Raw genomic sequence first — 14,519 nt, 5'->3', positions numbered from 1 at the left:
ACACACAGATATGTTACTTTTTCGTCATTATCGAATCGGTAATAAGGGCTTACAAGTAGTATCGGAGCTCGGAACATTAGAACAAATTTGTCACAGATTTCCTTGTTGTTTGATGTATAAAAAATATGGACCGATACTTTTTGGTAGACTAAAATATACTTAACCTAAGCCCTAATACATAACTTAAATTTTTGCTAGAGCATAAATTTTTATTTACTTTGACAGTTAGTTTTGCATTTTTCCAAAAATACCAGTAAATATTTCTGGAAAGGAACCTATAAAATTTTTCTTAAACCAGTTATTAACACTGTAATATTCTGTAGTTTTTTACTTGGCAATTTAAATTTTGCATCAAGTCGTTCACGTAAAACAGTATTTTTTAATTTTATTTTATACTGACGCACAGTTACGTAAAAATCCTTAGTGCAATTAACCCAAAAGTATTTTGTGAACATGAACTTGAAATATGTATATCCGTATATACATATACACATATACGCTAACTTCACATAGGGAATAACTTTTTCCATCTTTACTAAAATATAGCATAAAATCGCCAAACATCTACATATTTCAAATATTAAAAATAAATTTCTATTCTAGTTTATTCATTTCTATTCCATCCGATATTTAGCACAACTAAATCATAGTTTTTCAACAATACAAGACTGACTATAGGTGTATGTACACTAAAATTCAGTGTATTGTGAACAAAAAAAAATTTTGAGGAAGTTATAGAAAGAATCGAAACTTGTAAAATTTTCTTCATCTATGCAAATTTTTTTTTTAAAAATGAATTAATTAATAACAATTAATTTTTTTTGCTCTAACACGCTTCAAGAAGACAAAAAAAATCACAATTTTTTTTTTTGCCTGCGCGATTTCTTGTTTTTGAGTCTTTTAGCAATCTTTTTTTTTTAACTTCGTTATTAATTAAGAAAAATAAATATTTAACACTTGCCTTTGGTTAGTTTACATGTTGGTAACAAAATACAAATGGCTAGGTACTTTGTAAAATACTACTTTGTTTATAATATTCTCACGTCAATCTCAAAAATAAATTTACTTTTCGGGAAAAATTTATTAAATGCATATTTTTATATTTAATATATTTCCGACTACCGTTGAATATGCATAAAAATTTGGAAAATATTTTTATTTACTTAGCAGAATTTTATAAGTAGTGTTGCCTAAAAATATAAACAACCAGTACAACAATAAAACATGAAAATACGCAAAACTTAACTAATTTTTTAATTAATATGCGTTACATTAATCGTCTTTGAAAGTTCATGGATTTTTAATTTTTATTTTACACTCTCAGTCTTCGTCTTGTTTATTCAATAAATCTTAATATTATATTATTGTTGTAGAAAATCGATTGTTGTTAATTCTTTTAATTTTGATTATACATTTTTGATATTAATAAATTTAATTAAATAAATTTAGATACTTATGAAAATTTTATATTAACTAATTTAACATTTTCATATGTCCTAAAATTTCAACTAAGTAAGCAAGAAATATTTAGAAAAAATAATAATAGGTAATTATAGATTCTGCTAAGTAGAACCTGTAACATCCAAATCGTCTCAAAACAAAGTTCATATACCGCACTAATTAAAATTTATGTTTCCTTGACAATACATTGTAAAAAAATCTAATGTGGTCAGCACACAACCGACCGCAATGTGTATTGTCTAGTTATGTGAAAGTGTTACAGAATATTATAAAAATGTCTGTTAAATACTTTTTTCCAATTTTTAGGACATTAGTAGGCTTATAGTTAACATACCGAGAAAAATGTAAATTTGGCTCTTAGTAGAGTTTCGCTTTGTGTTACTCGAATTCTCTGAAATGCTCACCAGTTAGTTTCGGTAACAACCAGAACTCAAATATCAAATTTCAAGAAATTCCATCGATTCGCTCCGTAAATATAGTGAAAAATGGAAAATCGGCACGCAGATCAGTTTTCGAGCCCTGATCTTTCCAAAAAGTTATATGTTATTTGTTTTAGCACGAAGAATTTAAATATTAAATTTCAATGAAATCGGTTGATTATTTCTCTTTATATACACAAAAATGTATATTTGGCCCGTTGTAAACGTCCAGTTGCTGACACCTGATTTCTTCCAAAAACACACAGACCGACAGACCGACACGTTGCTAAAAATAGTTTACTTACACTTCCCTACTATGGAGAAGTGCATTCCCACCGAAAACTCGATATGCAAAATTTGTTGCCATCACATAAACTACCTATTGTTTACACAACACGATCGGTAAAAATATGAAGATTATTTTTATGTTTTGGCTCACCATTTTCGGTAAACGTCAATAATTGTAAATTTACGAAAATGGGAAGCATCTTAGATAAAATCTTCAAATCAAGTCTGCTGTCGTTTTATATCAAGCTCAAGAGTTATATAGGTCTAGAACTTTTTTATAAAAAATTTAAATTGTCAATACATACATAAGTACTAACGTTCTAAAGTACTAAAAGTTTAAGAAAAGTATAAGTAAGTACCTACTCACACTTTTAGATAAACGGTTTACTTTATTCTTGCTTTTTTTGACATTCATTAAACATATTGGATCAGTTGAAATTTTTTTTCAAAAATTTTTCAATTTACAATCAAGGTTTTATGATCCAAACCTTAACAAGTTTGAGTTTTGCTTGCAACTTAGATGACACAGTAAGTTAAAATTTTTTTGTTTTTTCAAAAGCATTATATTAAAACAAATCATGTCAGGTATTATAAGCCAAAACTTCAATATTAAATTACGTACGAATATTTCAATGGTGTTAAACCATTTTATAATTCTTATGGTTTGTTATTGGTAACAATACATTTTCTCTTCCAAAGTAGGTAATCCAAATAAATAATTTTATACATACAAAAGTTTAATTTAAAAATTTCTCTTGTTTATAAACAATTTTTAAATTTTTTAAAATAAATTCATAAATTGAACTCATTCTTTGTAATTATAGAACTTTAGAAAATAAGCTTAAAATATTTATAATACCCACAATTATTTTAAACATGTTTATCCAAACTCATCTAAGAAATATAATACTCGTACTTACTTATGTTTCTTAGGTAATCTTCAATAACATAAATTTAATAGTTATTCGAAATTTTACGAATTTACTAAAAATTTCTGATTAAAATTAAGTATTTAAAATAGTTCAATTTTAGTGGCATTTTGTTTTTAATTCCAACTAAAAATTTATGTATTACTTACTAATTTCAAACTTAATATGTAGGTACATAATATGTTTAAATGACCTATTATTTTTAACCAACTTTAAAAGATTAATATAAAATCGTAAATTCGTAAATCAGACATAGGAAATTAATTCTAAATCAACCATAATATTAATTTTTTGAATAATTATTTAAAGTTTCATGAAATGATACATGAAAAAAATATCAAAAATTTTCAAAAGATCTCATGACCTCTATTGATAATAAATTATTGTTTTTATTCTCCTATCTATATTTATTAAATATGTAGAATTTTATGTAATTATAAGGACCTAGAAATTTGTATAATTACATTCTTTCTTTTCTATCTTTGTTGTTTTTTTTTTCAAAAATAAAATGTTTTAAGTATGTAAGTAAATTTTAAATCTTGATTTCCTTGTTAATACGAAACTAGCACTATTGATTTAATTCAATTGTAATAAAATAAAATCAAATTGCTTATTTTCCAAGGTAACTAATTTAATTTAAAAATAAAAAAAGTAAAAAAATTGTGTAAATATATAAAAATCCTATTACTTTATTTTCCACTTTGAAACACTCTAAATTTAAGCAGGTAGATATGCATATAGATATATCTACCTGTAAGTTATGATGGTTGCTTATTTTTTGTTGCTGTTCATTTTTAATGTTTCACATTTCATGCATCAAATACTAAAAAAGAAAATAATTTGCACTGAGTTAAAAAAAATATTGCTACAAAAATGTCAAGAACTATTAAGTTTAGTGACCTGAATAAATTCATAAAAAACGCCTGTAAAGTACCTACTTACCTACCTGTAATCTATTTTTTTTTTTTGTTTTAATACACATGTAAATATCTACAAATTTACATACCCTTACTAAATGTAGGATTTATTGTTGTTAAATGGAAGAAAACATTTTAAATGAATGTAAAAAAAAATTAAATTAAATCAGTTATTCTGAACCTTTTCATTTCGATTCTATATGAATACAGGTAAAAATTAATCATCTTAATTAAAGATTATACATTTGCTAGATATTTATTTGTATAAAAAGAAGTTCTTTTATTTTTATTATTTTTTTAACTACAAAGTCTGTGTCTGGAATATTTATTTCCTCTATAACTATTTGTACATGTACATATGTATACATATATAGGCTAGGCTATATACATATGAACATTAAATTATGTTTGAGTAATTAAATAAAGATAGTTTTACTTATATTGTACAAACTCTTAAAGTTTATGTTTTTATTATATAAATAATAATAATAATTTCATCTTTATGATTTCATATATAATATTTTTTATAATAATATCAGCTTAATTATCAATATAAACAAAAAGGCAAAGAAAGAAATATAAGAAAAGCATTAATGATTGTCACTTTATTGGTGCCACTTTGATATTTCAAAGAGCAAGGTAGGTATAGGTATGTAGTGTTTAAATATTTAAACACTGAGATTTATTTAAAAAAAAAAATACTTTTTGAATGCAACATAAAATTTAAATTTTTTTTTTTTTGTAAAATAAAGTCAAATTTTTAATTTTAATAAAATAAAATATTTAATTATTAAAACTACTTATACGTAATGTTGAATTCAATTTAATAAAAAAAAAAATTCCTTTTGAAACAAGTTCTGTATAGTTATTTTTATTACCTATGTGTAGTCAAAATTCCCATAACATTTTTCTTTTCTTTTATAGTTATATTGATTACTTTTTTATTTAATTTTCTAATTTATTTTATATTATTTTCACATTGAGGTATAATTACTTTCAAAAAATAACAATCCCGAAATTATCAAATCATATAGTAGCTAGTACATAACACTTGATTTAAAAAAATATTTTTTTTTTTTTTAAATTCACAGAATTTCTATATTTTCATTAACACTATGTAAATATGAATAGTTTCTCCTCACAAGAAATGATTTTGACTGTTGAAAAACCAAATGTAGTTCTTCTCTGAGTTTCATTTTTGGATGTCAAATGCGATGTTAATCGTAATAAAATTACAAAGCTACCAGATGACTAAAATTATATTATTATAAAAAAAAATTTTTCTGACATATGTCAATGCATTTTTAAGATAATATGAACATTTATTAAACTTTACATTTCAACTTAAAATTGAAAACAGAATAAGAGCGACTCTACGCATTAAAATATCAAAATTTATATAAAATGCATATAATTATTATGTATTTATTGGTGCCTCCTCAAGAATCAAACGAAATTATTATCAAAATTTAACTAACCCAGCATTTACACATACAAGTTACTTGCATGCAAGTTTGTATAATATTAATTGTCAATTAGTTGTTCAAAATGTCAAATTACTTGCTATTATGACGTAGGCGTTTAGCAAGTTAATTTTTGAAAATGTCTTTGAGAAGAAAACAACTAGCAATATATATAATTGTTTATAAATTTTAGAAACCATAAGTTTGCTAAGTTTAATTTTTTCAAAACAAAATTCAAAAATTTTAAATTAAAAAAAAAAAAAAATCAAAACAACAAATTTTTTTTTGTGAATTTCTCAATATGTCAAATTACTTGCTCAAATTACTGGCAGCAAAATTTTCTTGCAAGTTGAACTGCAAGTAAACAAGCAAGTAGAAATATTTCAATGTGTTAGTAAAATTTTTGTATGTATTGCAACTTTCTTGCAAGTAACTTGTACGTGTAAATGCTGGGTAAGCGAAATCAATAAACAAAAATTTAAAAAACCAAATAAAAGAAAAATGCAAAAACTAAAAGCAGAAGGAATTTAATATTAGATGAAATTGAAATAAATTTTTTTAGATTGTTTCTGATTAAATTACTGTATGATGTAAAATGAATTGCTACGACATTTCTTTGACATCACGTGTGACTCTGTCGTAGCAGTGTCGGAGTAATGTGTAACTTCCTCTTTTTTGGCTAAAGGCTTTTTTTTGACATTATCTGTTTTCATTTTTGTGTGACATTATATGCAAAATACTGTACAGTTGATTTTGTCGTTCCACTGTTGTTAGGGGCCTTACTATGTGATTCGTGAAATGATTTTCGTATTCGGAAAAATGATAATGTAGTACCAAGCAAATTGTACGAAAATCATTTCTCGAAAATCGATTATAGGTTGACAAATATCCGCCGTTGCCGTTCACCGCATTTTTTTTATGGTTTTACAATATTATTGTAGAACAAATGACGAAATATTTGTTTCGATGAATAGATTGAGATTAGACTGAGATATATAAAACGGAATTAATTTTTTTTTTTGATAGTTCTTTGGTTAATCTAAATAATCTGATTTTTTTTATTCGTTATTGCACTTTTTTTTTAGTATTATAATATAAGTTAAATTTAATTCAATTTTCAAACAAAATAAAAAATTAATCAGCTCGTCGCGAGCAAAACCGATGAATCAATGAATTCAACTTTGCCGTACTTAAATAAAAAAAACTAAAAAATTTTATCAACTGTGCCAACGAATTTTACATATGTTCATTTACATATGCGGGTATCTAGCCCTACATACGTTTTGGGTTTTTTAAAGTTTCAGCAATAATATTCATAAATCGACAATTTGTGGGGAAAATTGTTTAGGTTCCAAAAGCCATCTTACATATTTACATACAGACCTATATAAATCAACGAACGAATAAAAAATGAACATTGAAGCAAATGCGATATACCTCTAGCTTTACTTTTAAACTAAGTTATTGTTAATCATCATGATACTTAACAAAAGAGGAACTTTTTAACTTTAAGACAAAGGACACTTGTTTATTAAATGGAGGAAATGATCAAGGGTTGGATATTCTAATCCGACTGATCTGGAAATGTTAATTATAGTATTTTTGATTTTTTTACCGGTTACTAGTAACATCTAATACAAAATTCATCAAAATCTTTCTGCATGTTATACTTCTCTATAATTAAATTTTAAAGTTGATTTCGGTAGTGAAAAACCACTTTGAATTTTTGGGCTACATTTCTAAATTCAGGTGGTTGCACACGTTCATGACCGTAGTGTCAATTAAGTAATTTTTTAAACAGCCGTTCAAGTTTTAGTTCTAGGTGCACTAATTTCTAGAATTAATGTATGTTATACATATATTTTTGTCTAAAAATAATAAATATAATTTTGTTTTAATAAAACTAGAAATATAAAGGTAAACAACAATATATTAGCTTATTCTTCTCCTACTGGACTTATATTTATATTAATCACATGAAAGCTATCTAAAAGATTTTTTGATTGCATCTTTTAGTAACTTGGTATCTTCATCACTTCCTCGCATCATATTTCGTTGCTCTTCCGTATAATCAGGAATCAGATGTTTACTGAAATTTCCTTGGTTAGTTTATAGATAAAGTGATAATAAAATAGTTTACCGATAATAAAATGCTGCACCAGCCGTCAAAATAAAAGTTCCAAAAATTAATGGAAATCTAATAAGCTCAAATCCTGAATATTTTGGTGGAAGTTTGTTCATTTTTTATAAAAAATAGTTAGTGTTTGATAATGTTTGCCTTGTGCCGGACCAAAATCATATGCACAAAATAAACACAAATTAAAATGACATATCGTACGCGACAATTGATTTAGACATAAGAAATTTGTAAACAAAGTAAATTAAATAGTGCGCTACACTAGCCACTATAAAAAACAATACATAAATATAATAATATTGCTGACTATTGTCGTCTTTTTTAAAATATCGTACATAATACGCTATTTTAAAAAATGGCTCGACTGGTGAATCTACATCAGCTTATTTTTAAATTCATTATTTTTTTACAGATATGTTCATTTTATGCTGCAAAATGATAAAATATGAAAAAAGTTTTAAAATATTTCTGTAATATTCAAAATAAAAGTTTTATGATCCTGTAAGATTTGTACTTACACCTAATAATATACATCATATTAGCACTTTTGGAAACAAAACAATATGCCATTTTGCACTTATTGTCATTTATAAAATTACTGAGAAGATATTTACAAGCATGTTTACAGGTATGTATGTACAGCTGATGTGGTATTGTCATTATCATGTTCTTACGTCAAATACGACGTCCCAAAATTCACTTTGTTTAGGTTTTCATTTCATGACAAAGACAGATCTCTAGAATCATAAGTATCATATCATTTAAAAAAAGTATCATAATATTAAAAATATTTATTTCGAAAAATTTTTATACATACATAGACTTTTTTAATTTATTAATAAAAATAGTGAATCTCAAAGAATTAAGAAAGAGAAAAGATTTCTCATGTGTAAATGAAAAACTATATGACCTCATAATATAACGCGAAAACTTTCTAATTTTAAACTAAGCCATTTAATATGCGTAGTTGTGAAAATTTTTAAATAAGAAGTGTAATTATTTTGAAAATTTTTTAAAAACCAAAAATTGTGGAGGTTCACTTTTCTAACATGATATCTCAAAGAGTCGAATCAGACTCTATAAATGGAAATATTAATCCGCGTGATGAAACTATTCCAATTACGTCAGGTGGTGTTTTAAGAAATTTTGGTGGAATATTTGGAATGCGTAACTCCCCTTCACCCCATTCAGCTGATGGTTATGTTGAATTTGGTATGGCAGGTAATGAGCGGTCTTCCGCCAGAACCTTGGGAACATTTGCTGGTGTGTTCAGTCCAGTAGCATTATCTATGTTTAGCGCACTAGTATTTATACGTGTCGGATACATCGTTGGAAATGCAGGATTGTACATAACATTAGCCCAGTTTCTAATAGCATACGCAATATTACTATTTACTGTCGCATCCGTATGTGCTATCTCCACAAATGGCGCTGTGGAAGGTGGGGGCGTATATTTTATGATAAGGTAAATTGATATGAGTCACGCACATACAAAAAAATAATTTTTATAAGTAAAAGTTAGTTATTTATAGTTTATTACTTAACCAAAATTGACTTGCTGATTAACTTTAATTTACATACAAACATTTTGATATAACTTTCAGATACTTATATCTGTTTTTTAAAATTGCAATACAATATTTTTAGCCGAACATTGGGACCTGAATTCGGAGGCTCTATTGGTACATTATTTTTCTTAGCCAACGTTGTTGGATCGGCTATGGCTATATCTGGTTGTGCTGAAGGTATAATTGAAAATTTTGGACCGGGTGGTTATAGTTCAAATGAAGAAGGTCTTATACCTGATGGAAAATCATGGCGATTTCTTTATTGTAGTTTGATTAATACATGTATGTTGATAGTTTGTCTGATAGGAGCGGCTATGTTTGCAAAAACATCAGTCATTATTTTGGCTATTGTATGTGTGTGTTTATTTTCAACTTACGTCAGTTTTTTGACACAAGGTCCAAAAGAGGTATCTATTCCACAGGAGAATACTTTAGTACAAAATATTACAAAGGCAAACTACACTGGATTATCATTGAAAACCCTCCATGAAAATTTATATCAAAACTATAGTAAAGATTACACATCTAATGGTAATGAAATTAATTTCGCGAAAGTTTTTGGGGTTCTGTTTGCTGGTGTTACTGGAATTATGGCTGGAGGTAAAATCAGAAGACAATATTTACGGCAATTCGCCAATATCACATAAAATTTTATTTCAGCCAACATGTCCGGAGAACTGAAAAATCCAGGAAGAAGTATTCCTATCGGGACTTTATCTGCTGTTGCTTTTACATTCACATCATATATAATATTATGCCTACTTATGGCTGCAACTACTTCCAGATTTTTAATGCAAAATAACTACTTGTTTTTAATGCCAGTAAATGTGTGGCCTGGATTTACCGCCATTGGTATTTTAACAGCAACGTTTTCTACGGCTTTGAGCAATTTAATAGGTAAATTGCAAATCATTTGACATGACTCAGATTATAGCAAAATTTAATTTTTATTTTACTTTTTAAGGCTCAAGTCGCATCCTGGAAGCTCTGGCAAAAGATCAAGTATTTGGCCAACTATTAAATTTTATAACAAAAGGAACTTGGAAAGGCAATCCGATTGTCGCGGTGGTTGTTAGCTTCGTCCTTGTTGAAATTATTCTTCTTATTGGCTCCTTGAATACAATCGCACAAGTCAATTCCGTATTATTCATGTTGTCGTATTTAGCCACAAATCTAGCATGTTTGGGTATTGAGCTTACCGGGGCCCCAAATTTCCGACCATTATTCAAATATTTTACTTGGCACACATGCTTTATAGGTTTAATTGGAACTTTGACCATGATGTTTGTCATAAACCCAATATACGCCTCCCTCAGCATAATATTATGCTTAGTTCTGGTAATTGCTTTACATATTTTCTCACCGGCTTCCCAAGGAACTCAATGGGGATCTATTTCACAAGCCTTAATGTTCCATCAAGTCAGAAAATATTTACTAATGTTAGATTCAAGAAAGGATCACGTGAAATTTTGGCGACCACAAATGCTTTTACTTGTTTCAAGTCCGAGGTCTTGTTGCCCTTTAATAGATTTTGTAAACGATTTGAAAAAGGGAGGGCTTTATGTAATTGGTCATGTTAAAATTGGTGATGGCACACAACAAACTGGCGAAACTGATCCTTCTATAGAAGAAAATAAAATGTGGTTATCCTTTTTGGATCATATGAAAGTTAAAGCTTTTGCTGAAGTAACCATTGCTAAAACAATCAGGGAGGGTGTTCAGCACTTAATACGTTTGTCAGGTATTGGAGCAATGAAGCCAAATACAATAATTTTCGGTTTTTATGATGAGGAAGCTTCTAAAGATTTTCTCAGTAGTACAAATTCCTTATATAAAACGACAAAATTTAATGAAAATGATTTTCTTAATTTTCCAATTCGTAAACCGGGAGAGGCGAAAAATTTTACTGCTCAAGAATATGTTGCGTTAATTTGTGACACACTCCGTATGAAAAAAAATGTTTGTTTGTGCCGACATTTCCATATGTTGGATAAGTATATGATATCAAAAAGTAATCATATTAAATATATTGATGTGTGGCCAATTAACGCATTTAATCCCAAAAATGATGATCCATTTGATGTTGTTTCATTGTTCATGATGCAATTAGCTTGTATAATAAACATGCTTCCGAAATGGAAACGTTTAAGTCTTCGAGTCTTCTTATGTAAGTCAGATAATCAACCAGATATAAATTATCAAAATCCTAGCTATGCTAAGCTTAAATTGGAAAAGCAATTAAATCAATTACGTATAAATGCAAATATTTATGAAATTAATGACTGGGATAAATTTACGAAATTTGAAAATCCAGACATAAACGACGAACTAGCCTCAAATGAAGAGAATATTCATATGTCTAAATTTTATATTCAACGGGTTAATCAAGTTATACGAGATAAATCTAATGCAACAGCAGTTAGTTTTATCTATTTGCCAGCTCCGCCAACTATTAATACCGAAAATTGGGAATCAAAAAGCCAAAATTATTTAGATTTACTTAATAATTTGACTAATGAATTACCACCAACTATTTTGGTGCATGGTGTTAGTCCAGTTACCTCAACAACTTTGTAAAAAAATAACCTATAAGTAAAATAATATTATGCATTCAATTACTTTTTTTTATTTCTAAATGAACTCAGTGACTTATGTAACTTAACTGGATTAAAATTTGAATCTTTATAATGTCAATTTGTTTGTAAGAACGATATCAAGGTTGCAATATAATAATATTTCATTCCAATATTATTTAAGATAAAAATATCTTATTTAAAATTAATTAATCTTAATATTAGATATAAAATGAATTAAAAAAAAATAAAACTGACCAAATATTATTACTAGTAAAATATAATTATATATAAAAAGGAGGTTGGTGTTAGTTTTTTTTTTTTTTTTTTGGCCGATTAAAGCAAAAGTTTCAATAATGTGATAAAAATAAATCAATATTGTTTACAAAAGTTTTCATTAAAAAATGATATGATATCAAGTATTCCAGCAAAAATAATTTTTTGTTATTTTGAAATTAGATTTTTAAGCTAAAATGTGAAACTGATTGAAAACAAGCAACTATACGATTTATGTATATGTTTAATATTATATAATATTAAAGTACATTTAATCGTTTAATAATAATGTATCTTATAGAATATTTTAATAAATTTTATTTATGTTGTAAATAGATTTATATATAATTGTTAAGAAAACTCAACCAATAAACAAATTATAGCAATTTACTTTATTTGCAACTTTGATTATAGTTATACATACATATATAATACCTAACTAAATGTGTAAATAACATCTTAACATTACAATGTTATGTCATTTCTTTAAATAGGTTTAAGTGAATATCATATTGTAGCTTACCCATAAAATTAGTACATAATGTACAAGAATATTTATTTCAAAGATTTAAAGCAAAAGATTAATTGAGCTTTTTTGGGTTTCAAAATAGAAAAATTCAAATATAATTCTATAACTAAAACGGGATTAAGCTTAAAATTGACAAAAAAGCATTGATTTTCAAGTTATTTAATTTTACAATAACTCATAACACGGGTGGGTGGTAAAACTAAAATGTTGCAATTCATTCATTGTTATTCGAGCAAACTTAAAAAAAATCGCAATATGTAACATTATAGTTATGTAAAAGAACCACTATAAATTATTAATATTACATAAAACTCTTCTAAACAATTTTTTAATTTTCTATTTTGAAAAATAGTAAAAAAATTCTTGTATTTAATTGTGATTAGTTATTAAAACTGCAATAATTGTATTTTAATCAATGAATATTTTGTTAATTTATTGTATTTACTTACTCATTCATTATTTTATCGTTTCGAAGGGAGATGTTAAATTTAAAATATTATTTTCTTTTATCATTTCTGAACGTAAAGTAATTTTATCACAAAATTTTTAAGAATAATGTGATTAAATTAAGAAATTTCAAAATCTTAATTATATTAATTTTTGTTTTAGTAGTTTCAGTAGTAGTTGCGTAGTAAAAAAAATATTTAACTAATTGAAATTTATTTTCATTTAATATATTTTAGTATATATATGCATATAATTTTGTTTTATTTGTGTTTTACTATTGTACTAACATCATTTTGCAAAATTTTATAAAATTGATTTAATAAAATATTTAACAAAACTGATATTTTAAAATTGTTATCTTGAAAAATATTTATATAAAAATCTGAGTCTAATGACTAAAAACCACTTATTTGAATAGTATGTAATATTTTATAATATTTTATTTTCCAGGATTATTACCATTATTTAAATAACCACCATCAGCACCTGAACCATTCAATGATCCATTAATACATCCATCGTCCCCAAGATTCATGCAAAGCATTTTTGATTGGAAAAGAATTTTTTCCTTCACATCTATATAAAACAAAAGAATCAATTTTAAGTTACAATTTTTTAAATCGATATTTTAACATTTCTATATTTTTATCTTCAGTTTTCGTAGTTTCAAATGCATAAAATTTCGTATTCTTTGATTTATAATCAAATTATTCAATTTGATTTCATGTTTTTCTTTATTCTTTAAAGTTACAAGTGACTATTATTTTTTACTTATATTTAAAATTTTGTATATAGTAAAATAAAATTACATAATATTATACAAGCATTATTTTGGTTTTCTGCAATCAATATTATTACGGTTGTAGATCAACCAATATGTAGATAAACCAAAAAAGTTTCATTCAAAATGCTCTATATGAATTTTGACAATTTTTCAAATTCATCCTCTAAAGTAAATGAATCTGCGATTATGCACAAGAAATTACTTAAGTAAACTTAACATTCCAATAAAACCAAAAAAGTATGAGTAATTTTCAGCTATTATTTACCGTGTGGATATAAACTGAAGGAGGATGCAAAATAGATATTTAAAATTAAAATGAATATAAAAATTTTTAAATATTCCATTTAATTCTTGCTTTAATGAAACTTTTTGAAATACTGAATTTAATATTTTAATATTTCAAATCTATAAGGTCTACGAACTTTTAATAAAAGTAAATAAAGCGGTGTAATTTAATTATTACTAAAGATAAGAAATAATTATTATGCCAATAATGAAAATTTTTAATTCTTTTGTCTTTGGCCGTATTCTTTTAAAAATTTTTGTTTCTATTTATTTAATCGGAATAGTTGAAATTTTGATCAGATCAAATTTATATTAAACTTACAAAAATTTTTATATCATAAGATTTGGATTTAATTTTCTTCGGATTATTTGGAAAAATTGAATTTAGAAAAGTAATAAAATAAATAAAGACCATTAAATATTTTATAATTAAGTACTTTAAT

General features: G+C 25.8%; 2 protein-coding genes and 1 long non-coding RNA gene across 3 annotated transcripts in view; 1 reads left to right on the top strand and 2 right to left on the bottom strand.

The window, feature by feature from the left end:
- The window catches only part of LOC129609774 (furin-like protease 1), a 64,203-nt gene extending 59,058 nt beyond the window's left edge, over positions 1-5,145 (bottom strand). Inside the window, exon 1 of the mRNA XM_055521893.1 lies at positions 4,893-5,145. The gene's annotated coding sequence lies outside the window, so the exon portion shown is untranslated. The remainder of the gene's footprint in view (positions 1-4,892) is intronic.
- A 2,244-nt stretch (positions 5,146-7,389) lies between these two features.
- On the bottom strand, positions 7,390-7,780 carry LOC129609906 (uncharacterized). The gene is made up of 2 exons (XR_008697059.1): positions 7,618-7,780; positions 7,390-7,566 (listed from the first exon to the last, which is right to left on the bottom strand). It is a non-coding gene; the product is annotated as an uncharacterized LOC129609906 (long non-coding RNA).
- Positions 7,781-8,339: 559 nt separating this feature from the next.
- On the top strand, positions 8,340-13,348 carry LOC129609496 (solute carrier family 12 member 9). Its single transcript, XM_055521430.1, has 4 exons — positions 8,340-9,079; positions 9,262-9,782; positions 9,843-10,079; positions 10,147-13,348. The coding sequence occupies exons 1-4, from the start codon at positions 8,664-8,666 to the stop codon at positions 11,757-11,759; spliced, it is 2,787 nt and encodes a 928-aa protein (XP_055377405.1). The 5' UTR covers positions 8,340-8,663; the 3' UTR covers positions 11,760-13,348.
- The last annotated feature ends 1,171 nt before the right edge of the window (positions 13,349-14,519 follow it).

This window comes from Condylostylus longicornis, unplaced genomic scaffold (genome assembly GCF_029603195.1).
Source record: "Condylostylus longicornis isolate FDR11 unplaced genomic scaffold, ASM2960319v2 ptg000040l, whole genome shotgun sequence".
Taxonomy (NCBI): Eukaryota; Metazoa; Arthropoda; class Insecta; order Diptera; family Dolichopodidae; genus Condylostylus; species Condylostylus longicornis.
Note: the sequence above shows the minus strand (reverse complement) of the source record. Positions and strands in the feature narration are given on the sequence as shown.